Below are 27734 nucleotides of genomic sequence, written 5' to 3' on the forward strand. Positions count from 1 at the left end.
TTAATTGGACTGTGTTTGTTCCCTGCAGGTAGTACCATTAGAAGCAAACAGAAAGCTAGAGGTCAAGAGGCGAAGTTGTTTTCTATTTGGGTCTCATCCAGATGATAGAGACATTTACTTCTCCATGTCTCAGTGGCTTTCTTTGCAGGAGATTTCTTTATTTTTTCATTTGCTCTGTGTCTAGTTTGTTTAGTTAGCATACGTACAGGCAGACTGCTGAAATGCAACTAAACCTGAAAGTGAAATTCTATTCTTCCCAAGACCTACACTGCAAATGTCCTTAATAACTTTACACGCAGGTACATCAAAACAATTGGGCTGAAAATCACCATGGGGAAAAGCATCGCCACCCTTTTAATGTCCAATCATAATACAAATTTACAACCCAATATTGTTTTCAATTGGTTACAATTTGTTACACTATGGTTATAAACAAAGGGAATTGCTACCCTTCTCGTTAAATTTAAAGCTTTTCAATGAAAACAGCAAGGGGCATTTAGTTATGCAGAAGGTTGGAATGCACGGAATATTTAATTTTCCAAGTACTATCAGAAAGCTCTTTGGGGACCAAACAAGGGGAAAATATATTGTGGCACAACAGGAAAGAGGGCAAAGTACTTGGTGATTCAGACATGCTTTGCACACAGCGATGAAATAGAGCCAGGGTAACTCTGAAGCTGTAGCACTGTTGAAAAGTGTGAGGGAGGAAGGGAAACTAAAACAATGGATCTTTCATTAAACGAGCCTGAGATGGTTGAACAATATCCAGACATATCCAGGCTAATTTTAATCTAGCTCTGAGTACCAAGAGCAGTGAGTCTGCAGCACCATCGGCTTTAGCATGAGCTGTACCAGCCTGCCTGGGACCCTGGGTACATACCTGGGTGGCTAGCCCATGCTGTCATGGCTTCACTGCTATTGGTACTTGCGCTAACTAGATCAAGGCTAGCTTTTTAGGTTTACATGTGCTGCAATCACACCCCTGTTTGCAGTGTGGTCACAGTAGGCTTTTGTCACTGTGGGTAAGTTTTACTCTTTGGAAATTTCTAGCAGTAGCAAACCCAGCTCTGGGAAAGAAAGAACATTCTTTCCATGGACTCGTGTGTGTGTGTGTGTGTGTGTGGGGACCCCATCTCCATTCTTCTTTGGGGGAATCTAGCACACTTGATATTTTGCTTCTCCATTACCTCTGGAACAATGAGTGGGTTGTTTTTTTTTTGCATTGAGTCATAAGAAAGGCAAAATGACCATCTTTAGTGAGAAATGTACGAGTGAAAACTGAACCCAAATGGCACTGAGGTCATCTCCCAGTGGCTCGTTTTTTGGAACCACAGAGGGCAGTAGAGACAGAATGACAAAAAAGGGGGAGGGGTGCCTTGTGGTTAAGATATTCGACTGGGACTCAGGAGAGCTGGATTCGGTTCTGAACTTCGTAGGGTGACCAGACGTCCCGATAAAATCGGGACTGTCCTGATATTGAGCAGTTTGTCCCGCGTCCCGACCGAAGTACGGTCGGGACGCCATTTGTCCCGATATTTTGTTTCAGGTGTGTTTTTTTTTTTCTCCCCTTAGGCAGAGGTGACAGGCAGGGGGAGTGCTTTTTCAATTGTTACACTCACCCGGCATGTCCGGGTCTTCAGCAGCATGTACTTCTTTCTTCGCTGGCAAGATTTATTTCCCGCTGCCGAACGTGCCGGGTGAGTGTAACAATTGAAAAGGCGCTCTCCCTGTGGCGATCCTGATATTTTGTATTTAGCATCTGGTCACCCTAGAACATCGCCAATGGGAATCAGTGGGCCTAAACACCTTTAGAAATCTGGCCCTCTGTAGCAGAGGCTGGGATAAAATCCAGTTCTGCTGGGCAGCATTCAACTGCCTTGCTCATGAGACCATCCTTTCGCGTCCTGCAGTCCCCTGCCTCATTCGCTACACGCCTTCCAATTTCTGCATCAGATGAGGCAGAGGTTCTACAGTCAGTCTCCTTCACTACACCAGGTCCAGGCTCCTTGCCCAACCATTATCTGTTCCCCCCTTTCCTAGCTCCTCACTTGATCTGTCTCTCTCCCCGACTCTAGACTCTGGTCCCCTCCACATTCCCCATCCCCATCTTCCTCCCTGGAGTATTGGTACAAACCCACCCACCAGTTCTTTGTCCCAATCTCTTTACCCAGCCAGTCCCAGTATTCCCTCCACACCTGGCTCCTTGTCAGATCTGTCTCTTTTCTCCCTCCCCCTGGTTCTCAGTCCTACTCTCCTTGGCCAGCCTGCCCCTTACTCTTCATCCAAGCTCAGTTTCCCCGCCACTTAGGTGTCACAGTCCCATCCCTGACCCCTCTCTCTCTTTAGCTTCCAGTTCCCTTGCTTAGACCATCCCAGTCCTCCCCCGCCCATTTCCAGTCCCAGTGTTCCTCTCCCTCTCCCCTGCCCCCTGTCCATTTCTCTATCCCTGAAGTCCCAGCCCCCCTTGTTCCTGGTCTCAACCTACTACTCCCCTCAGTCGCCATTCCCGTCTGGCTTTTGCCCCCTCTGCATTCAAATCAGGCAGCTTCTTCCTCCACGCTGCCTGAGCCGGGAGTGGGGGTGGGGCACTGAGAACACAGGAGCGCTCCGTTCAGGTGCCTGGACCCAGCACAACCCATAGCAGCGGCCACAGCTGCAATGGCCGAGAATGTCCCGCTCCGCCCTGCGCTGCGGGATGCCCAGCATGGATGGGATCCTTCCGGGAAGTTGGCTGCTAAAATCTACAAAGTCTTCCCTGAGCACAGGTGAACTCTGATCTTACAAGTTGGCCAAACTGGGGCAGATTTTCACCTGGGAGGCAACAGACTTCTGACCCAAAGGCCACCCTTCTTACAGAAAGTCCCTGCTCCAAAGCGTGGGACGGCAGAGCATTTTAAAGAAAGTTTTTGAGATGAACAAAACAATGTGGATATCGCTAGCCTCTTTCTCAGAAATGGCTGAGCTGTTTTGGCTGTATATATAAAAAAAAAAAAAATCAACCTGAGGCAGTCACCCAGCATGGGAAATTTCAGATCAAGCAGTTAAAATTTGGTAAAGTTGTAAGCCACCGACAACAGGTTCTCACAGTGGGAAGTGTCATGGTAGGTGCTACCGGCCTTGTCTATAATTACTGTCCCCACAAAAGCACAATCCTGGTGTTTGGGAAACAGAAGTAATGTAGAGTAAATGGACAGCCGTTTGAGGTTTAAGGCCACAAACATGGTTTACTGCAATTAACCAAGACACCCTGCTACGCTTTTCAATCTGCACCGAATTTTTAAATTTTAAAATCTCTAAAGAGCCAATTAAATAGAAAACTGTCACACGTGGACAGTGGAGAATCTGAATTAAAAGGAAAAAAAAAAAAGAATTTCCCCCAAAAAATCCTGCCAAAATACAGTTAATCTGCCCAAATAGATTTTGTGCCAAATTGAAAGTCAATTTGGCACAAAATCCTCTTCTTGACCCTTTCACTTAAAGGCAAGCTGAATGCAAGGGAAGAAAGCAACTTTCCCAAATGATTAGAAATTCTGAACGGCTTAAAAAAATAGAAATGATTTAGTGCCGTGTCCTTCAAAGAGCTGTTTCTGCAAATCCTATGTACCGCATCAATAAATCCCCTCCAAATCTCTGACAAGGGCCTCCAATTACTATCAACAGATGAAGATGGATTGAAACCTTATTATCAGCAAAGCTGCTGCCTTGTCTGATGTCAAAGGTGACAAATGCCTGTGTTCGTTAATTAATAAGCATAAACAAATACCTTGTGGAGTTACCAGTTTTCATCCCCCCCTTTTCATCCAGTTGTGCTCTTTATAAACAAATAAACCACAAATTTACATCATTGTTAACATCCCTTGGAAGATGGGATTATTTATCCGGTGACTAGAGAGACTGGAGGTGAGTCAGATACCATACATCCGATCACTTCGAACTCGATTCAGAAGTGATGAAGAATTTGCTTCCTGCAGCAGCTGTTGATTTCCAAGCGACATGCTGTTTCCTAAGCACGTGAAGCATCGCTGCACTCATCAAGACACTTTTTGGTCATGTTTTTCTTCATGTACTTCTCTAATCTCCTCTTCCACCCTAGCCAGACTAGCACACTGTGCCTATTTACATTAGTTTGACCTCTTCAGCACCATCGCCTGTCTCAGTGCACGATCACATTTCTGCTTACTCGTAGCTGCTGATCAGTCTGGAGATGCCACCTGATAAATGTGCCAGAATTACAAAACCAACCAGTATTTTCCCTTTTGTAAATGACTTTAGCTCCCTTGTTTTCTTCATGTTATATTTAGAGCCGGTGGAACAGTAGGGGGAAAAACTGTCCCCTACAGTTCACAAATCTGTTATGGAGCCGAAGGCCTTGATTCAATTCGGCCATACCTGCGACCTTTCATAATTGCAAATTTGCAAAGCTTCAAAACTCTTCTGCACAATCTGATCACAAATACGGATATTTGGCTCTCAATGTACATATCCCACCCCACTGAATTGACCAGCTCTGAAAGTTCAGACACCAAAAGGCAACTTGGATTCAGAAGCTAGAGCTGGTTGGTGAGTGGCATGTCATATATAGATAACATATGATGACACCTACACTCTGGGACCTACACTGGTTGTCTGTGAACTGTCAGGCAGATTTCATGAGGTGGTTTTCACCTATACAGACCTAAATGGCCTATGACCATCCTATGATCCACTGAATACATCTGTAGCATTGTAGGCCCTGATGCTGGATTCCCCTCACTATACTACGGAGTTCTCCACAAGGGCCATGGAAATATCCTCTGGTCCCAGGTCCGAAAAGACCCGGATTGGCTGATTTTCAGGGCATGCTACAGGATCTATTTGTTTCATCTAGCCTATGAAGAGCGGTCGCTGGATGGAGGCATAGACTGATGCGAGGGTGTGTTTGTATCTGATGACATTCTGGGGCCTGGTAGAAGGGGTGGAATGACTGGTCTGAGTATTTGGTTTGCTGGGGGCTCAAAGCCCGTGCCTGGGTCCTTTTTACTGTTCTAACTCAACAGAAAAGAAAAAAAAAGACAAATAAATCCTTTGCACACAATGTACAGAGTGACACGGGTTTCTTGTGCAGCTCTTTGGCTGTGTTAGGGCATAAAATGCGTTTGCAAATACTGGGTGGATTGTGATTCAGAGCCAGAAGCTGCACTCCCACGAACAAAGCAAAAGGGGAAAAATCATACTGTAGTCAGCAAATCCTGTCTGACACCTCGTAGAGGAGACGGGCCCAATCCTAGTCCCCCTGAGGTCAGTGGAAGTTGTTCATTGTCTTCAGTGGGAGCAGGATCAGATCTTAAAATACACCACAGAAAACGGATAGAAATGTAAATGTTACTCCGAGCAAGGACTGAGTAAGAACAGATGAAAGATTGGGAGGTGGAGTTTTTATCAGGACCATGAGAACAGATGATTGGATCACAAAGGTGGGGTTTAAGGTCTGGCTTATCAGCCTCAGCAGTGACTCCTTAAATAAAGTCACCATAGGCTGGATGAAACTCTCTATTCTTCTTATGGAGGAGAAAGTTGCTGGATTAGAAGCCTCAAACTAGAGCTGGTTGAGAATTTTTCAATTAAAACATTTTTTGGTTGGAAAATGTTGATACATTGAAACCACAACCTTTTGCAAAAATGTGAGAGTTTTGATGAAAATTTCTCCGGTCCATGGTGGAATTTCGGTTCGAAAGGAAAGAGAACCAGAGCCCCCAGAACAGGCAAGAGTCCAGTGGTTAGGGCACTCAGCTGGGATGTAGATGACCTTAGTTCAAGTCCCTGCTCTGCCCGAATTGGAGGAGGGACCTGGACCTGGACCTGCACTTTCCATGCCCCAGGTGAGGGCTTTCCTGATAGTTTTACCTCTGGTCCAATGAATATTTAATTATTCATAAAAAAAAAAAAGTGGAACAGCTTCAACAGGAGAAACTGATTCCACAGCCAGCGAGTTAAAGCCATTCACATGGGTGACCCAGGTTCTAGTCCTGCTCTGACTCAGGCAGAATAGGGACTTGAACCCAGAGCTCCTACATCCCAGGTTACCACCCTAACCACTGTGCTTTTGGTTATTCTGGAGTGTGTCATGTTCTTTCATGAAAATTTTTGAAATGCCTCAGGTTTGTCCTGCTAAGGACCGAAAACAAAATGTCAAAAGGTTGACATCTGTCATGACACGGAATTCTTGTTTTCTGGCCAGTCCTACTTCAACCCCTTTCCATTGCAGGAGGGGAATAATGGCCAGCTGTGCTAGCAATTCAGAAACCTGTCCCTCTAGGGCCAGTCTTCTGCAAAGAGAGGGACCATTCAGTGATTCTCTTTAAGAGCAGGGGGAAAATTCAATGGCCCATGGAATCAGCTCAGCCCTCTGCAGCAAGGACATGGCGGATGCCCTCAGAACATGGCTGTGCGGGTGCAGAATGCTCTCAGAGCCGCTGCAAAGGGCAAGCTGTGCTGGGCAGTGGAGGAGCTACTGGTGATCAGGCACCAGGGGAGAACTCAAGTGCATGAACTACACAAGTTGAGGGCAGCAATCAGCCCAATGGGGGAGCACTGGGGAAGGCACACTGCTTGGAAGCCTCCTCACTCTTAGCTCGGGAGGTGGAAATAGGAAGAAAAGGCAGAGGCAGGGTGTGAGGGAATTAGCAGCTTCTGTGCTGGGGAGGTATGAGGGACTGTGGGAGATGTGGGGTGGAGCAACCAGTCCTCATTAAGGGAAGGGTGCTTGGCAGCCTCTTGCTTCTTGAAGGGTGCATTCACACAGCATAATACAGTGGGTCTACACTGCAGAGTGAGGAAGAGGAGGGGCATACAGCAGGTACAGCACCATGAACACACTGTTCAGCTGAACAATATTCAGGAGGCATCGGTCAGAGGCTTCCCATGCTCATAAAGGGATGCTGGTAAATATCTTTGCACACTGCATTGAGACATGCAACCCCTCCTGCCCCACAGGCATGTGACACTCCCAGACAAGCTGCAGGAGAAAAATCCCGCTCTGCCCTATGCCCTCTAACTAGGTTAGATTTGTTTCTAGCTTTGGCTTCTTCAATTTCCAACTCGGCATCTGTCGAGAAGAGCGGTTTCCAAAAGGAAGCCCCAAAGAAGAGCACAAATGGGTTAATTACATAAGACTCAGATGATTACAGGATGAAGTAAATTAAACAGATGGGCAGCACATCCTTCTTCGAGCTGGGATGTCATCCTGCCACTAACGACTGAGTTATAAAACAATCGACATTATTCTTGCGTTCCAGAAAATGATATAGTGATCAGGGTGAAAATGGGCCATAAAACCTGAACCGAGCTCTTCCCTGTTTATGAGGGATGAAATAGTGGTTTTGTGAGAGCTGTGGCTGTGGATGGCATTATACAGCCCTGAATAAGAGTATTCTACTACCCTGAGTGAAATTGGGATTGAACAGGCCCTTGTCCCTTCCACTGCTGCTGACCCCCTTGTTTTTAATCTATTCTATGGCAACTATTTGCCTCAGTTTGGTGCTGTTTTCTGTTCCTTGTATCCGTACATATTATGTGACCTGCAGTTCACTGCTTGAGACCCTTCCCTCAGCTGGTGTGAAAACACGCCAGCTTTGAATTAAGCAGGATCAACACACCGGTGTCCCCTAATGAGCTGAACAACTAACCCGTCTGAGTCAGCCTGAAGAGTAAAAGAAGAGAGAGGGGCCAGGCTGCCTGCTGTTGCTCCACCAGGAAAATGAATGAGCTCGCCTTTCTCACATCACTGTTTTATGGCTCTCCCAAATATTAAATCACTGTGAAGCACAGGGCTCTCCCACTCTCGGACATGGAGATCAAGGGCATTGCTCATGGCAAACAGAGAGCACGGATGGCCTATGAAACAAGTGTAATAAAGGCTTAGGAGAGCTGCAAAGGTCACGGTGTTTAAAGGGAGCTTTGAAAAGACAGACAACGTGCAAGTCGGAACGTTGGGGTTTGGAACTTTTCCAAAGGGCTGAGCCCAAATTTGCAGGAGGGAAGAAAAAAGAAGCCAACACCAGGGTGCCCTCTGCTGGAAAGGCCCAGCTATAAAAATGTGTTATACCAGTAACTTAAAGTCTATGCTGTTTCCCCCTAAAACTTGCCAAGGGGGAGGTAACTTCATCAGAGCTCTGCAGGAATGACCCACTGCCCCACCCAACCTGCCAGCAGCATGGAGAACTGGAGTGCACTACCTGTTTAGGGGTATGAAGCAGCTCCTGAGCAATGGCTGTAGCCACAATAGCTCGGTTATTTGCCGGGCTTGGCTGAAGGAAGAGCGACAGCCCAGCCACCACCTGCACCCCGAGGTCTGTTATGGTCACTTTGTCATCTAGCACCGTCACCGTCTTCTCTGCCAGAATGGAGTCCGACAGGGGAGAAAAAACCTTTGGAGAAACAGAAAGGGAACAGCGTCAGGAAAGGGTTAAACAACTACAGTGACCCCTTTCACTGCTTCATCTGCTCCTGCCCCAAAAGCCTGGCTTCAAGCCCAGAAACTGGATGTGGGAGTACATAGAGAAGACAGGCTGGTTTCATGCAGGAAGCGAGGAGAACCTATCCGATGGAGCGATTACAGCTCAAAGCCACTGTATCAAATATCTCTTTAGGAGCTATCTTATTTTACTCCCATTATTTCCATTACTTTCTTATAAGCCTGGAAATAATACAACCTTTCCCTCCTAATTTTGGTCCTTATCCTGCAAGGGGCTGAGCCTTCTCAACTCTCAGTGGCTTCAAAGGGTGCTGGAGGCTCTCTGCATCTTCCCGGATTTGTCCTTCATTTTTCCATTTCCTTATCCATTTCTCTATCCCTGAAGTTTGTAATGGCGCATGCAGCCCATTCTCAAGTGGGAAATTGTTCCCCTTGATTCAAATGGCTACTCCCTATTCACCTCCGAACATTTAGAGAGCAGAGGACAGCTACTCAAACACACAGTCTCTCCCACCCTCCGTCTGTGGCTACATTTGCAGTTTGTGCACTAAACTTTACCGAGACTCCAACCAGAACACTGAAGGCCAAATCCTCAGGCAGTGGAAATCAGCATAGCACTATGATCTTCAGTTTACACCAGCTAAGAATCTGGCCCTAAGAGTAGCTTTCACAGGCACTGAACACCCTCCACCCCAGTTGACATCCATTAGAGTTATGGGTGCTTGGTAGCTCTGAAAATCAGGCCTCCTGTCTCCAAGCAGCAGTTCTGCCAGTTGAACTGTAGGGGGAGCCTCAGCCTGTGGGGGAAAGCAGGATGTTCACAGGTGCAAGGGGTGTACATCCAGTAAGGATGGCTGAAATACAGGGTTTGATCTGTCTCACTACAAAAGCGGGGGCTTTTGCTTTATTTGTTTGAATTGACTCGAGATGGAATGCATGTGTGTGAAATTCTAGGAGGCCACAGCCTTGCTACAACAGATTATTACATTTCAAAGCAGTGCTGTTTTCGCAGAACACTCTACTGGCTCTTCCAGGATCATGTAGGTGTTAATGCAGGAATGGTAGAACCCAGAACTGTTCAGTTTATGTACCTGGATTGTTGTCATTCCTACTTCTTGTCCAATCAAAATCCTTCCTTCTTGTAGCCTGGCAATGTGAGGCTCCTCCAACTTCATAAAGTCCATCACCAGGTCTGTAATGTCAAACTGCCAGTCGGAACCCAGCAAGTAGTTCAGCTGACTCCAAGGGCTAGAGTCCTCAGCGACAAACTGAGTAAGGACTCGCACCATGGCATGCTGGTACTGGAGCGCACAGCCTCTTCCCTTCCGCTCATCTTCATCCTCATCCTCACTGTCCCTGGTGGGTCTTGAAAAAAAGAAAAAGGAAGCATAAAAAGTGGTTTGAGGACAAAACTCCTTCATAGTCCCTTTCCCTGCAGTGAAAATGAAAACTAAGAGCAAAGTGCTAAGCAAGGAAAACACTTCCTGGAATAAAATCAATTAAGAGCAGAAAAACGATCATCTTTGACCTGTAAACTGAGCAGACGTGAACAGAGCAATTGAGAGGGTATACGGAGCCCCACAACTGTCATTGCATACGGTGGCACGCAGGTACATGCCCCTAAGTTTCGTTGCTGATTCGTGGCATTACACAGGCGATCGACAGAGGCGTGTGATATTGGTGTCTTCTCTTTGAAGATCTCCACTGAAATACTGGAATGCAGAGACGGGCCAGAATCAAAACCTCCTTCCAGTCTCCCTTGAACTATGGGTTGGATTCAAATCCAAACTCTGCCACTGGACCATCGAGGTGACTAAATGACTTAGGAGCACATATCCCATTGAAAAACACTGACTACCCTGGGGGGCGGGGGAAGTTGGGATCCAGATACAACCTCTGTACTGTGAGCTGTTCTTCCTGGGGTTAAAATCAGCTCCATTCATTGCAAGAAAATGCTTGATATATATTAAGTGACTAAACCCACCTCTTATTGGAGACAATGGGGACTCTCCAGCCTTTTATTTGGCTTAGCTCCGTGTCCGAAATATCAATCTGAAGAGGCAGGCGTGGAACCCAGACTGTGATTTGCAGAGGGGCGCTCAGATATTGGTATGTGAAATTCACTACCGCATCCACCTGGCCTTTCATTTCTTTGCCATTGACAAACACATAGTCACATCTGTCAGAAACCTAAAGGAGAGGAAGGTAAGGGGAAAAGAGAGAGAGAGAAAAAGAAGGTAATAGCTGCAACAAAGCAGGCTCACAGTGGAAACCTGGCATCTGAAAAACAAAAACAAACAAAAAAGTCTCCCTTCTCCTTACGCATGTTAATGATGGCGTTTTACAATGGAGCCAGCTGAACATAAAAATCCTCCACCGGCTCAGGAGGCATAATTATGCTGGAGATGCCTAAAGACTGGATACGATTTCTGAAGCTGCTGGCTGAGTTTTCTATTTGTTATTCAATGAGCCACTAGCTGATCACATCTCTATGGAATTTATAATGAGAGGCTCCTTCACAACATGGCCAAAAGAAACCTAACAGCCCCAAACTGGGCTAGTTGGATGCAGGCAGTAAATATAAATCTCTATCCCAACCAGAGTTTTCACCTTTAGTCTGGTGTGACACTGTTTAGTGTCACACATCAGTCCGAGGATGAAGTTTGCTCTGGAGTGGATTTCACATGGAGAAAGGAAACAAAAACATACTCATTTCCTCTGAAATAAACATTATCTGTTTATGAATGTTTACATTTTGATTAAAGCCATAAAGTAATTCTAAACACTGCAGTAGATTTATCATTAACATGTAAATACTGTCCTGAAATATAAGCAAGCATTAGCATAGTCATGTAAGAGTTATACCAGTAATCACTTCTTTAATCAATGTTGTAATTTACAGACCATTGAGTTTTCTCATTTATTACCTTACTGAGTACTAGTGGGATGGAATAGAATCCCTCCAGAATATATAAATCATTAAGAGGGATGCAGATAGTATGAAGTGGCTCGGTGTGATAAAGTCATTGTCAAATCTATTCCTAAAGGTGTCATAAACGTCTGGGGAAATCTTGCGGCACATTAATCATACATTAAGTGGCTAGCAATGGGAGCTGTTGCATTACTAAATGAGCTGGCATGTCTGCAGAAATTACAAGTAAACCCAACAGATATCTTCAATTCACATGCTTTCTCCCTCCCCTTCAGAAACCTATTTCATCTTCCATAATGAAGGTCATTAGCACTGGTAGTGGCCCTCCCACCTGAACATCTATTTATACCATCATCTGCTCCCTTTGATTTTGTCTTTCCCCATACCACTTTATTCAAAGGATGCTTATCACATGGAATAGCTCAAGTCCCCAAGCTAATCAAACGGATGGGTGCCCTCTATGACCATGGATAAACCCAAGGGCTAGATATGCTAAACTGTTCCCAGTTATACAGCACATGTCCAATCTGTATCCTCTGGTAGTTTAGGCATTGCTCACTTTCTGGTGTATTAGTCAGGAGAAATATTTCAAGGGAAGACCTCAGAGAACTTAATCCGAGCACAGTTTCATGAACTGATGCAATACTATCTAGTACAATACAGGACACACCTGTTTGTTTAGCCTTTTTGCCTCATGTTATCCAAGTTATGTTTAATGGCCATAAGGGGGGAAACGTTCCCTTATTTCACACAGATGGACAGTGTGTCCTGTTTTAATATATGTTACATAGGAGTGTGGTCTGTAATTTACAAAGGGGATGACATTTTCATATTAGTTTGTATATGAGCTATATCTGATTTCATAATATCTCACACGTGCTTCAATGACATATGTACTACTTATATATGATTCACATGAAAGCGCGACAGATTTTTGTTCCAGATGGTTACTCTTGCTTTTCATGGTCCTGTTAACGGTGACACTTTCCCCCCTCTGTATAGAGTTATGACATCAGGCATCACAATCCATCATAAAAAGGAGGATTTATTAAAGACAACCACAACCATTACAGATAGGCTTCTACACAGCTTCAGTTCCAGCTTTGTCATCTTTGTTTGCCCAGCACCCATTCTGCCTGGAGCTCTATACAGCACACAGAGACAGTAGCTACTGAATAATATACTACAAGTAAATAGATCATTGCACATGGTCTATTGCTCTGAACATAAAACTGGGAGCAACAAAGTCCTTGTTTCTAATCATGGCTCTGACCTGGGTTCTAATCTCTGATGCCCTGTGTGGTCTCAGGCAAGTCACTTTAACGCTATGTTTCCCCCATCCTCAGAATGGGGATAGCAATATTTATGTACCTGTTGGGGTCCTATGAGCCTTAGGGCTTGTCTATGCGTGGAGGGAATGCGCTTTACAGGCGTGTAATTTTTAAAATGCACTAATGTATTGTGCATTTATTGGTCCATGTAGACCCTGCTGGGGCATTTAGACATAGTGCTGTTTGAAGCAGTTCTACATTAAAGCGTATGAGGGGACCTTAAGTGTGCACCAGCAGGGTCTACATGGACCCATTAATGTGCAACTCATTCGTGCGCTTTAGAAATCACCCCCATAGAGTGCATGACCCCTCTGTGTAGTGAGCGGCTGTGACTCAGGTAGAAAGCTGCATGCTGCCTGGGTTCCAGTCCCACTGCGCCAAATATCTGCTATGAAACTGTGTTTCGCGGAGCAAAGTGGGAAGTTAGCGCTCCATGGGGAGGAATCCCAGCTTCTGCGGAGTTAGGAGCCTTTACATCGGAGCCTTCCTTTAATCGCTCTGCTGCCACCGCCCTTTTCTTCCTTCAGCAGCGACTGACCCCCGTGCTGCAGCGAGGAACCTGCGGGGAATTTAGGCAGCTTGGCGCCGCAATAACTCCCACTCTGATATCTATGGGCTAGCAGGGGATGGTGATATCTGATGCCTCCCCTATGCTCTCCTCCTCTCTGGCAGGCGACTTTCATAGGTATATTCTGCTTCGGGACAGCAGCTGGTTGACTCTACAGAGCCTCTGTGATATACTCACAGTGAGGGTCATCTGTATGCGGATCAAAGGTTTGTGATAAAACGTTCACCTTCAGGCTGACCCAGGTGTCCTGGACATAGAGCGATGATTTAATAATAGCAGAAGCCAAACACTGTCGGGAACCGAACCAATTTGTCTGTCAGGGAAAAACAACAACAATAGCAGCAAATCCTCAATCTGTAAATGCTTCTGGGCTGATGTCCAACCTCCAGCTTTCCTCGCAACGCTGCTGTAGACCCGCATAGGCCCGCTAGGAACAAATGGCGAAACAAATGTATCTAGTCTCGCATCTTAAGGAAGCAGCTACTGTAGCTATCGAGCTGCTGTTAATAATTGATGCAGGTTAATATTTATTACTGGGTATGCATCAGCCAGAGTGCCAGGCCTTTATGACTTGCATTGAGGGAAAAAAAAAAGTCTTTTCACCAAGTCTAAGCATCCTTACCATCCCTTACACATGCTTTCTTTGGCTCCTATATTCCCAATACAGTGGGGGGCAAGTCCCAAGCTACCAACTGTCAGTGAAAGTATTTTTGACTATTTCACTTTCATGCCGCTATCCTTCTTGGGGCTGCCTGGATTGCTTTTGAAGTGGATTCACACACAGGAAAGCACAGGGTGGTAGGGATGTTTCCCAAGCTAGTGTCTCAGAGCAGGTGAAAGGGAGAAGAGGGTGGTACCTCGGCGCCCAATTCACAAGGCACGCCTCGTCATCTGCACATGCATAAGAATAAGACACTGGCTCCCTGAAAATGCCCCATTAAAATCGTGCTTGGTCTGCAGCTTTGGTAATCACAAAATCCTGGGTCAGCTGAGTACGGAAGGGTAAGCAAACTGAGATGGCTTCCTCCTTCCTTCTCTCACCTAACCATGGTCTTAAAAAAAAAAAAAAGAAATAAAAAGGTTTTCCCAGCTTCAGTGAGCAAATCCAGATCTAAATCCAAATACACTGATTCCTGCCAGGATTTAGCATAGCCTAGAGTCTCCCTGTTTAACCAGCACCTAACCCAAAACAGTGGGTTCCTTACTGGAGGAACTAGGGGACTGCTAACCGTTACTGACTCACCTAGGAACGGACTACTTTAGATCACATCAGAATAGCTGGAAATCAGATCCCAGTCATCTTACTTTTTTGGATGGGTTGAAACTGGTCTTCTGGTCATTGTTCTGCACAGGCATGAGGTAAATTCAGCGCTTTCCCCATGAAGATATGCATGGCTACGTCTACACTGCGAGCTAGGGGGGTGATTCCCAGCTCGTGTAGACATACTTGGGCTAGCTCTCATTGAGACAGCGGGCTAAAATAGTAGCGTATCTGCAGTGGCACAGGCAGCAGCTGTGGCAGGTCCAGGCAGGTTTTGTCAGAGACCAGGGCATGGGTGGTTAGGCCTAGTGGTTACAGCAGGAGCAGGCGCCCAGGGTCAGAGCCAGGGGTTAGAACCGAAGACCGGAACTGGAGCCGAGGGTCAGACCTGGGTTACAGGGCGCGAGGCACAGCAGGAGCAGGTCTGGGAACAAGCAGGGGCTAGTGCAGCCAGGGGCAATGCTTTGCGCAGCTGCTGGCCTAATGCTACTGCTGGGCTTCAGAGCATGCCTGTTGGCTCCTCCAGCCAATCGGGAGGGCTGGCCAGCTGGGTGATTTTGCTGCAAGCCAAGTGTGAGTCAGCTGCGTGTCCTCTGGTGCTCACTAGGGAGCTAGCTAGACACAGGCTCAGGGCTGGCAAGCCCTAATTCCTGATAGGTTTGTACTCGGGATGGCTAGCTTTGACCTAGCTAGCTCGAGTTAGCAAGCCAGGGCAGCACTGGACTTCAGCAGGGACTGTACAAGCCCGCCCCAGACTCTGGGTATATTCTCAGGTGGCTAGCCCGCGCAGACATCTGTGCTCCCGCAGCGAGGTGAGGTCAAGTATGTTTATGCATGCTGTAGTCACTCCTCTAATCCCCTGATTGGCATAGTGAGAGGGAAGTTCTAGTCTATTTTTTGTCCTGTGGTATCTGAGCACCTTCCAGAACTACATTAAGCAATGTGACTAGCACCAGGGGTGGCCAGCCTGAGCCTGAGAAGGAGCCAGAATATTGCCAAAGAGCCAGTAATACATCAGCTCCTTACCCCCGCCATGCCCCCACAGCTCCTCCCGCCCACCGGCAGCCCTGCTGATCAGCGCCCCTCTGTCCCCGCATCTCCCGATCAGCTGTTTCATGGCATGCAGGAGGCTGGGGGGGGAGGGGGAGGGAGGAGAAGAAGCGAGGGCATGGCAGGCTCAGGGGAGGGGGCGGGGTATAGCAGAGCCAGGGATTGAGCAGTGAGTACCCCCCAGCACATTGGAAAGTTGGCACCTATAGCTCCAGTCCCAGAGTCGGTGCCTGTACAAGGAGCTGCATATTAACTTCTGAAGAGCCGCATGTGGCTCCGGGTGGCCACCCCTGGACTAGCACCTGTCACCTCTGATTCTGGTCCACAATAATTCATTGAGCCCATGACAGAAGTTGAGATGCTGGAGACTTTGTCTGTGTGAACAGGTGATATTATTCCCTCCCACCCACCCCTTCCAGTGTTTACATTTTTCACCATGAAAACATTTTCCCTTTGAAACGTCCTTTTCTCTTTTGCATCTAAAAAGGTGAGATGATGATGAAGAGAGCTCCTGCTTAGCCATCACCTTTATGCAAATGATCTGCTCCACTCGGTGTAGCGGATCAGCGAAAAGTTTTGCATTTTAAGGAGCTCTCTGATGCCATTTCAGCAGTTTCCTTCCTTATTAAAGTTGGCATTACAGCTACTTTTCCCTAGTTATTTTTCTAACTTTGCTTTAGACCAAAAAGACAAAAAGTGAGAGAAGAAAAGCCAGGGCTAAGCAAAATTTCTGAGATGCTTCCTTTCTCTTTGCTTTATTTTTTTGTGCTCCCTTCTAACAAAGGCCACTTAGACTCCAAGTGGCTTGGATGGTTTCATCCTGTGATAAACCACATTTTAAGTGAACTGGCAGCCTGGAACAGAAACATCAAATCATCCCCCAAGAGCATGACCTGCGGCCGCTTGGAGAACTGCGCTGTAAGTACCCTGGAACTTTGCGATTTGGGAGGGAATGTGAGCTCCCTGCTAATAAAGCAGAAACAGAACTTGGGTGCAATGAATATAAAGGGGGCTGTAATGAATATGAGGGCCCTGGACACAGACAGGACCCCATATTTCTTCCTTGCCTGCAGACTGAAGCTGTTATCCTGCAGTGAGCTCTGTGGCAGGGTGAAGGCCTTTCATAGCATAGACTGCCTCGTGTCCTCACGCAGAGTCTCACTACCTTCTGACCAGGATTCAGCAATCATGGAAGGGAACGCTGCCTCCACCACGAAGAGGGAGGTGCCAGGGAGGACCGTCTTGGGGATTTGACTTCTGTTGCAGATTCCTAGAGCCCTGCAAATCTGTGGACCCTGTTTGCGGATCGCAGATGGATGCGAATACAAATTTTGTATCCGCGCAGGGCTCTGCAAATTCCTGAGCAATTTACATTAAGATACAGTTCGGCACAGACACCTCGCAAGGGAAATTTTGTGTCAAACGGAAGCCAAGACTCTTAGGCTTTGAAAGACAGTTGGAATCAAAAACTGATCTGCCCCATTTCAGGTCTGTGTAACCCAGATGCGGAAAGAATGACTTGTAAAAGGCATGGAAATTAATGAGATGTACAGACTCTTTTACCCTCATGTAAGCTTCTTCACACTTCCCATGGGCTTTCGCCTCTGGAAACAGGCTTTAAATTTGGCCCACACTGGCAGGGCTCTAAAGGACAAGGGGTTAAAAAAAAAGGAGAGCAGCTTTTAATATGGCATTTGTAAAAGTTTCTGAGCACCACCAGTTCACAAGGTACCAGTCCAGTTCCTGGTGTACATCACAAAGTCTGTCTGGCTTAGCCTTAATTAGGCAGTCTGCAAGCTATAAAGCCCTGGAACTAGAAGTGTAAAGAACAGAAATGTCTCATTATGATAGCTGTAGGTGTCCTGCCTGCGTCCATTAACCTACTGGACCTGGGATGGCTTCCTGCTACTGAAGATATATTAAAAAAAAAAAAACCTACAGGAGATACATTTTAAACTCTAGTTCTTGTCAGTTGCCTTCCAGAGTGTCTGGCTCTCGTAACTAGAAAGTAGGATCTGCCAGAACTAGAATTCAGTAAGCACGTATTAGAAGCTTAGCTGGTGACAGGCTGCTGAATGCACTAGGTCTTTAGCATCCAGAAAGCTAGGTGTGCATCCTGATTAGATCACAAATGAAAAGAGTTTGACAGATATCCAGAGAATTCATTACCAAGATCAATGCAAGCTGGTAATACATAATAACGCTTTCCATTTACAGCATGGTGTCCTTCAAATGATTTATAACACCCTTGCAAAGCAGGATACTACTATTATCCCTGTTCTATGGGTTGGTAAACTGAGGCAGGGAGACACAACTAACGAAAAGTTGCTTGTAATTTTGGCGGCCAAATTTTAGACATCATTGGCAGGAATCAGAGTTTTGTGTGCTCAGCACCCCTCATCTGGTCTTAGGTGTCTAAAACTGGGCAGCTAAACATGAGGCCACTCAAAATTAGAAGCACTTCAGAAAAACGTCATCTAAGTGATTTAGCCAAGGCCACAGCGAATCAGTAGCAGACCTGGAAATACACCTTGAAAGTTCGGAGTCCCAGTTCACTGCTCTAACAGCTAGACTATACTGCCTCATTATTTTCTAGATTATCTCCTCTCTCTATTGAACTTTAGACAAAGACACGAATTACATGGCCCTAACCTAACTCTGGTTTCAGTGCTCCGTGCCGGATGAACCCTTTGATGTTCCGAATATCATTTGATGACAGCACAGGCCACCAGACAATCTGATTCACTTCAGGATAAGTCACAGAATAAAGCCCAGGCTTCAACAGCAGGAACGTTGCTCGACTGGACAGAGATGCATCAGCAGCACAGTGTGAAATAGCCTCCAGAGTCCTAACCTGCATTCTGTTCCTGACACCGGCTTCCCCCACTGTCACTCACACTTTTAATAGGAGAGAGAAAAAGAAGCGTGTGTTTCTGACAGGAGACCATATGTCATAGAGCATGGTTTTCTCCTATTCCTGCCTCTCACCCGATCTGTTCTTAGTGATGCAAGAACGCCTGTGACATGTTGGGTGATGGCCTCATAGAGTGAAGAAGCCACAGGTGCAGTGTTGAACAACTTGAGCCCACGGCCAAGTTTTTCTTAACAAGGCACAGTGCAGATGGATTCCTCCTTTTTAGAGAGTTCCAAACCAGATTGTGCTGTCTTGTCAGGCTTCTGGCAAGGTGCTTGGGTATTTAAGGGAAGTTCTCCAATGAATGTCTCTCAAAGTTTCCACTATGGCTTCATGAAGCTTATATTTCCTCTGCTGCCTGCATAAACTAATTACTCATAAAACATGGTAAAAGGTTTTGAAATAAATGAATATACACTTTGTTTATGATGATGGGTTCTGCAGTACTTAAGCAGTACCTCTTCATGCACGTAGTTGCATTATAGCCAATAAGACTACTCACGTGACTGAGTGCCACTCAAACTAAGGGTTGCAGATCCAGGTCCTAAGATTTGTAAGTGACCGACAGTCTTCCAGGCCCCTCAGAACTTACTACTTTGGAGCCTCTTCCACCCTCAATGCGACATGAAGTCAGTTCTTCTCTTGGCCCAGGAAGACAGTATACAGCTTCCTTCAGATGCCATCAAAACTGCTCCTGAGTCAGTCACTGAGATCACTTCGGAGGATGCTGTATTCACATTGACCCCAGTCTCTGCCAGCGGGAAAACCAAACTCAAATCCCACACCTCAGCCCTACGTGGCAGAACGCTGCAGTGTCTGGTTGTCAGAGATTAAAATGTTCAATGGGATCTCCTATCAGAGAGGGTCACTATTATTTTTCATGAACTCAATTCAACTCCTATCAGTCAATGGTAAGTCTTTTACTTTGACTTCAGTGGGAGTTGGATCAGTCCTGGAATCACTGCATCTAATCATTCAAGTTTATATTTTTACATTCATCCATCTGCTCTTGGGAAATTCCCTGTCAGGATGAAAAATGACTGCCTCGGCCCATTGTAAGATGAAAGGAGGCACATGAGCTTCCAAGATCTGTGTAGAAAAGGGGAACAAACTAAATGCTGCCTGAACACAACTGTGGTGCCATGGAGGGCAAGACTCAAGACACTTTGGCCCCATTTTTAGGCTTCATCCTACAAAGTGAAGCACACAGATGCAGGAGTCATACCATATGCATCATTTTAGAGATCCTGGACCTTATGTTTTGGTGTTTAAAATAGGCATTTGCCTGTTACTGTGAGAACAATTTAAATGTTAAGAAGATTTTGTAAAAAATATTGTAATGAAGAGAAATGTTTTTATTTTTTAAAAATTTAGAATAATTGAAAACACTTGTAGTATAAAGAATAAAGGATAGCAACATTTAGCAATTATATAGCACTTTTCATTTATAGATCTGATAGCTTTTACCAAAGTATCATTACCCTTATTTTCAGAAGGAGAAATTCAAGCACACACAGCTAAAGTGATCTGACCGAAGTCACTCCTGGAAATATGGAACGGCAGTATCGAATATGGAAGACTCCAACCCTTATGGAAAAGTCCTATAGTAGTGGTTTTCAAACTGAGGTCTGCAGACTATGTCTAAGGGGTCTGCGAAAGGTTATCGTTACCATAGAACAGTGGTTTTCAACCTGTGGTCTACAGACCCTGGGGTATCCACAGACTATGTCTAATATTTCCAAAGAGATCCACACCTCCATCTGAAAAATTTTAGGTGTCCGCAAATGAAAAAAGGTTGAAAACCACTTCCCCATAGAATTTAACAGACAATGATAACACTTCTATAGACTTTTTAAACTATCCTTTAGAATTTAATAAAGTTTTATGTCCTGCTACGGAATGTTATCATCTAACGGAAGGAGATAATTCTCTACTACGTTCTATAGGTCTGAGAGTAAATTCCATACCACTCTATAGGTTTCATTCCTATGAAATGGGATTTTCACATAAGTGTGGTTCTGCACCAAATCCACCTTACATCCTGCTAGCTGTTCCATGAGTCCCCACCCCCAAGTAGGAATTCCAAGATTGGGCCCATGATTCTGAGGAGCAGACACCGGACTCTTGGAAAAAGGGAGATGTCTGCTGAAGAACAGATCCGTTTATTTCTAGGAGTGTGTTGTGTCTGGAACAAAGGAAAGGTTCAATACTGAGAATGGGTACTGGTCAGTGGAGACTTAAATAAGGTTCATTTGAAATATATGCTTTCATACTAAAAAGAGTGCATCTGAGAAGAGCTAAAGCTTCAGATTTGAGCTGATCCATAATCCCCAGAAACACATTCACAGCCTTTTAATGCTGCATTCAACGGGTCTTTAAAAATGAATCAACAACCAGAAGACTTGATAACTGGAAGCGTGGCCCACTGACTTCAGTTGGAGTTGTGGGTGTTCATTGACTCTGAAAATGAGGCCACAAGCTCCTCCCATACGGAAGGCACGAAAGATGTAAGGGCAATAACCGAGACTTAACATTCACAGGATCCCAGCGGTTATAGACGGAAAAGTCCTATTTGATCATTCTACAAACAAGAACGAGACTGAGAATGTTTGCTTTTCTCATAAGCACCCACTTATAAAACAGACTCAAAATAGTTAGAGACAGTAACTGTTCCTAACCTAGAAAGGATAATTAGAGAATTGGGCAATTATTATATTTTAATGACTTATTTAAGCCAACATTCTGCCCTTCTTACAGTTTCCCTCTGTAGCTCTAAATGGGAAAGCAGTCTATGCTGTAACGTTGCAGTGTGCCTCCACACAACTGCCATGCTCTACACGTAAAATGGCTTCCTTCCCTGGGATCGGTCCTCGGGAAACATTCCCAAAAGCCCCCCCACCCCCGCTCTCCTGCTGGTAATAGCTCACCTTACCTGATCACTCTCGTTACAGTGTGTATGGTAACACCCATTGTTTCATGTTCTCTGTGTATATAAAATCTCCCCACTGTATTTTCCACTACATGCATTTGATGAAGTGAGCTGTAACTCACGAAAGCTCATGCTCAAATAAATCGGTTAGTCTCTAAGGTGCCACAAGTCCTCCTTTTCTTTTTGCGAATACAGACTAACACGGCTGCTACTCTGAAACCATTCCCAATGACCTGCACGAATTACTTCAGGATTAGGCCTTTAGAACAGAAGGCGCTGAGAATCTTGAGAGATCAGGGTCATCATTTATGAAGCAATTTAGAACCCTTTCATTTGGACGGTTCTGCATATTCCACACTATCATCAGAATCAACAAAACTACCTATAAACCTCTCAAAGGTTTAAACTCTCAAACTCGCAGTGTGTTTCTTATGGAAAGGGCCGTACATTCCCTAATCTCATTACAAACATGGCTGGCAGATCTGCAGTGCAGAACATTTAACTCACCGTATCTCATTCGCTATGACAGACTGAAGAGAGCAGAGAGGTCACTGATGGCCAGCTGAGACTGCAGGGCATGTATTTGCTCCCAAGTGACCAGCATGTTGGAGCTGAACTGCATTCTCTCTAAGCCACATGAACTCTCCGAAGCCAGCATTAGCAAACAAAACAAAATCTGTCTTGTGCTGTGCACTCTAGAGCCAAACCATTTTGGAAAAGGGTGCAAATGCAAAGCGATTGGTCCTGCTCGCTAGGGATACGACAGACTATACAGAAAGTGAATGAGAGTCTCTTGCATGGCAGCGCGGGGTCACTGAGGTGAGCACAGAGACTGTTCCTTGCTTTAAACTAAAGAGTGGTCCCAATCACATCTGCTAACTTGAATGGGAACCGCCACATTGTTTGCTGCTTTGTAACTTTACAAAAGTCTTCAATGATTTACACCTCTCCCTTGGATCACTTGACTCAAATGACAGATTCACAACCGTGCTGACAGCTTGTTTCCTCACAGTGTAATTTTAAAAGAGCATATGATTTTAAGCCCATGGGGGAAATGGGGGGGGGGGGGGAGAAAGAGAGGAGGGAAAATGAGGGTAAATATAAGGGATCCTTAACTGCAGCATCATCAGTGGAGACTCAACAGCACAGTACATAAAAGTTTGGAGAAAGTGGTGGAGCCTCCGAACAAATCTGTTATCCTTCCCCTGCTACAAAGGCTGGGGTCTAGGTAGGTCTCGAGTTTGCAGCTTTGAAGTTGATTTTGGAGCACTTACTGTAGGTGTTGTTACTATTACTGTTGTAGGTGTTACTGCCATTTCGCTTTGAGTGTTCATTTATGATATACAGGTTTTCTATAACGACACCACCATTAGTGAGCAGAATGAATCCCTGAGATGACATGGAGAGAACTCCGCAATGATATGGTCCAGTGTTTCTTTGGGTGTCCAGAAGGTCTTTGCATATTATGGGTTGCTGATGTACTTACAACTTTCACTATTGACTTCCAGGATCTCATATTAAACCAATTGTTAAACAAATTGGTTAAATATAGAATTATAGAATATCAGGGTTGGAAGGGACCTCAGGAGATCATCTACTCCAACCCCCTGCTCAAAGCAGGACCGATCCCCAATTAAATCATCCCAGCCAGGGCATTGTCAAGCCTGACCTTAAAAACTTCTAAGGAAGGAGATTCCACCACCTCCCTAGGTAATGCATTCTAGTGCTTCACCACCCTCCTAGTGAAAAAGTTTTTCCTTATATCCAACCTAAACCTCCCCCACTGCAACTTGAGACCATTACTCCTTGTTCTATCATCTGCTACCACTGAGAACAGTCTAGATCCATCCTCTTTGGAACCCCCTTTCAGGTAGTTGAAAGCAGCTATCAAATCCCCCCTCATTCTTCTCTTCCGCAGACTAAACAATCCCAGTTCCCTCAGCCTCTCCTCATAAGTCATGTGTTCCAGTCCCCTAATCATTTTTGTTGCCCTCCGCTGGACTCTTTCAATTTTTCCACATCCTTCTTGAGGTGTGGGGCCCAAAACTGGACACAGTACTCCAGAGGAGGCCTCACCAATGTCTAATAGAGGGGAACGATCACGTCCCTTGATCTGCTGGCAACGCCCCTACATATACATCCCAAAATGCCATTGGCCTTCTTGGCAACAAGGGCACACTGTTGACTCATATCCAGCTTCTCGTCCACTGTCACCCCTAGGTCCTTTTCTGCAGAACTGCTGCTGAGCCATTCGGTCCCTAGTCTGTAGTGGTGCATGGGATTCTTCCATCCTAAGGACTCTGCACTTGTCTTTGTTGAACCTCATCAGATGTCTTTTGGCCCAATCCTCTAATTTGTCTAGGGCCCTCTGTATCCTATCCCTACCCTCCAGTGTATTGACCTCTCCTCCCAGTTTAGTGTCATCGGCAAACTTGCTGAGGGTGCAATCCATACCATCCTCCAGATCATTTCTGAAGATATTGAAAAAAACTGGCCCCAGGACTGACCCTTGGGGCACTCCACTTGATACCGGCTGCCAACTAGACATGGAGCCATTGATCACTACCTGTTGAGCCTGACAATCTAGCCAACTTTCTATCCACCTTATATTCCATTCATCCAGCCCATACTTCTTTAACTTGCTGGCAAGAATACTGAGGGAGACCGTGTCAAAAGCTTTGCTAAAGTCAAGGAACACCATGTCCACTGCTTTCCCCTCATCCCCAGAGCCAGTTATCATAGAAGGCAATTAGATTAGTCAGACATGACTTGCCCTTGCTGAATCCATGCTGACTGTTCCTGATCACTTTCCTCTCCTCTAAGTGCTTCAGAATTGATTCCTTGAGGACCTGCTCCATGATTTTTCCAGGGACTGAGGTGAGGCTGACTGGCCTGTAGTTCCCAGGATCCTCCTCCTTCCCTTTTTTAAAGATGGGCACTACATTAGCCTTTTTCCAGTCGTTTGGGACTTCCCCCGATCGCCATGAGTTTTCAAAGATAATCGCCAATGGCTCTGCAATCACATCCGCCAACTCCTTTAGTGCTCTCGGACGCAGCGCATCCGGCCCCATGGACTTGTGCTCGGCCAGCTTTTCTAAATAGTCCCGAACCACTTCTTTCTCCACAGAGGGCTGGTCACCTCCTCCCCATGCTGTGCTGCTCAGTGCAGCAGTCTGGGAGCTGACCTTGTTCGTGAAGACAGAGGCAAAAAAAAGCATCGAGTACATTAGCCTTTTCCACATCCTCTGTCACTAGGTTGCATCCGTCATTCAGTAAGGGGCCCACACGTTCCTTGACTTTCTTCTTGTTGCTAACATGCCTGAAGAAACCCTTCTTGTTACTCTTAACATCTCTTGCTAGCTGCAACTCCAGGTGTGATTTGGCCTTCCTGATTTCACTCCTGCATGCCCGAGCAATATTTTTATACTCTTCCCTGGTCATTTGTCCAATCTTCCACTTCTTGTAAGCTTCTTTTTTGTGTTTAAGATCAGCAAGGATTTCACTGTTAAGCCAAGCTGGTCGCCTGCCATATTTACTATTCTTTCTACACATCTGGATGGTTTGTCCCTGTAACCTCAATAAGGATTCTTTAAAATACAGCCAGCTCTCCTGGACTCCTTTCCCCCTCATGTTATTTTCCCAGGGGATCCTGCCCATCAGTTCCCTGAGGGAGTCAAAATCTGCTTTTCTGAAGTCCAGGGTCCGTATTCTGTTTGCTCTCCTTTCTTCCCTGTGTCAGGATCCTGAACTCGACCATCTCATGGTCACTGCCTCCCAGGTTCCCATCCACTTTTGCTTCCCCTACTAATTCTTCCCGGTTTGTGAGCAGCAGGTCAAGAAGAGCTCTGCCCCTAGTTGGTTCCTCCAGCACTTGCACCAGGAAATTGTCCCCTACACTTTCCAAAAACTTCCTGGATTGTTTGTGCACCGCTGTATTTCTCTCCCAGCAGATATCAGGGTGATTGAAGTCTCCCATGAGAACCAGGGCCTGCGATCTAGTAACTTCCGTGAGTTGCCAAAAGAAAGCCTCGTCCTCCTCATCCCCTTGGTCCGGTGGTCTATAACAGACTCCCACCATGACATCACCCTTGTTGCTCACACTTCTAAACTTAATCCAGAGACTCTCAGGTTTTTCTGCAGTTTCATACTTGAGCTCTGAGCAGTCATACTGCTCCCTTACATACAGTGCAATTCCCCCACCTTTTCTGCCCTGTCTGTCCTTCCTGAACAGTTTATATCCATCCATGACAGTACTCCAGTCATGTGAGTTATCCCACCAAGTCTCTGTTACTCCAATCACATCATAATTCCTTGACTGTGCCAGGACTTCCAGTTCTCCCTGCTTGTTTCCCAGGCTTCTTGCATTTGTGTATAGGCACTTGAGATAACTCGCTGATCTTTCTCAGTATGAGGCAGGAGCCCTGCCCTCTCACGCGCTCCTGCTCGTGCTTCCTCCCGGTATCCCACTTCCCCACTTACCTCAGGGCTTTGGTCTCCTTCCCCCGGTGAACCTAGTTTAAAGCTGTCCTCACTAGATTAGCCAGCCTGCTTGCGAAGATGCTCTTCCCTCTCTTTGTTAGGTGGGGCCCATCTCTGCCTAGCACTCCTCCTTCTTGGAACACCATCCCATGGTCAAAGAATCCAAAGCCTTCTCTCCGACACCACCTGCGTAGCCATTCATTGACTTCCCTGATTTGACGGTCTCTACCCAGGCCTTTTTCTTCCACGGGGAGGATGGACGAGAACACCACTTGCACCTCAAACTCCTTTATCCTTCTTCCCAGAGCCACATAGTCTGCAGTGATCCGCTCAAGGTCATTCTTGGCAGTATCATTGGTGCCCACATGGAGAAGCAGGAAGGGGTAGCGATCCGAGGGCTTGATGAGTCTCGGCAGTCTCTCCATCACATCGTGAATCCTAGATCCTGGCAAGCAGCAGACTTCTCGGTTTTCCCGGTCGGGGAGGCAGATAGATGACTCAATCCCCCTGAGGAGAGAGTCCCTGACCACCACCACCCGCCTCCTTCTCTTGGGAGCGGTGGTCGTGGAACCCCCAACCCTAGGACAGTGCATCTCGTGCCTTCCAATCTGCGGAGTCTCCTTCTGTTCCCTTTCCTCAGATGTATCATCTAGTCCACTCTCCACATTAGTACCTGTGGAGAGAACATGAAAACGGTTACTTATCTGTATCTGCGTTGCTGGTACATGGACTCTCCCCTTTCTTCTTCTGGAGGTCACATGCTGCCAAATTTCTTCATCGTCCTCCTGTCCCCGCAGTGCAGCCTCTGGATAATAACAGAGGCTGATGCTTGGAGACTTGTGTTTATATGCTAGGCTCCTGCTTTCTCACATTCTTCTGTTTCCTTTCTCTCTGTCTCTCTAATAATATAATTTCTTCTATAAAAGCTCAGCAGCATGTTGGCATTTTTTTGGATCTGCATCAGAAGAAAGTCTGCAGGAAGGCCCAGTTTTCTGACACTCTGCTGTGCTGATGTATATTGATTCAATTAAATTATGAGACACTTAAAAGTAGGGAAGAAATATTTTCTATTTGCAGTTCTGTTCTAAATACGACACGGCACATCAGATTTGCTAGGAGAAAAGCATGAGAGTAATGGCACTTTAGACCAGCAAAGCAGAAGGATTCCCATACTGCGTTATTCATTATTTGTTTTTAGAGTTTTTCATTTGCACCGGAATGAACACACCCTATTAGTAGAGGAAGGAAGAAGTCTCCATGAAGAAGGATGGTGTCATGGTCAAGGCACTGACTGGGGACTCAGAAATTTGGGTTCTATTCTTGAGTCTGCCACAGACTCTCTCCCAAAACTTGGGAAAGTCATTTCACTTCTCTATGCCATATGTAAAATGGGGATACTACTACTTCCTTTATCTGTCTTCTCTATTTATACTATAAATTCCCTGGAGCAGGGATCATCTCTTATTGTGTGTCTGTACAGTGGTCAACATAATGGGGCCTTGATCACAGCTGAGGAATCCAAATGCTACTGTGATGCAAATAATAAATACAAATTAAGAATGTGTACTGCAGTTCAACTGAAACCCTAAGTTTTCCCTGTAAAAAGCTACACACACACACACAAAATATTAAAAATCAAGGACCTGATACAATCCATGCTGTGCTTTGGGATGAAGCAGTTGGAAATATAGCCATCCCTGTTGAACAGTGGATTAGTAGCAACTAGCAAATCATAACTCAGAAGGGCAGAAGAGTTTGAAGAGCTGGTAGCACCAGAAGTTTAGACTGATTTCCTCATACTTTCACTGAGCGTTGCAG

The 27734-nt window shown here is 45.8% G+C and overlaps 1 protein-coding gene across 2 annotated transcripts in view; it reads right to left on the minus strand.

Moving 5' to 3' along the window:
• Window positions 1-27734, minus strand: part of LOC125623221 (transmembrane protein 132C) — a 299990-nt gene that overhangs the window by 3641 nt on the left and 268615 nt on the right. For both annotated transcript variants that reach the window (XM_075120017.1, XM_048822277.2), the window contains 3 exons: window positions 10437-10642; window positions 9544-9817; window positions 8214-8405 (listed from right to left, as the gene is read on the minus strand). In XM_075120017.1, coding sequence (XP_074976118.1) covers window positions 8214-8405; window positions 9544-9817; window positions 10437-10642 — 672 coding nt within the window. The remainder of the gene's footprint in view (window positions 1-8213; window positions 8406-9543; window positions 9818-10436; window positions 10643-27734) is intronic.

This window comes from Caretta caretta, chromosome 15 (genome assembly GCF_965140235.1).
Source record: "Caretta caretta isolate rCarCar2 chromosome 15, rCarCar1.hap1, whole genome shotgun sequence".
In the NCBI taxonomy this organism is placed as follows: Eukaryota; Metazoa; Chordata; order Testudines; family Cheloniidae; genus Caretta; species Caretta caretta.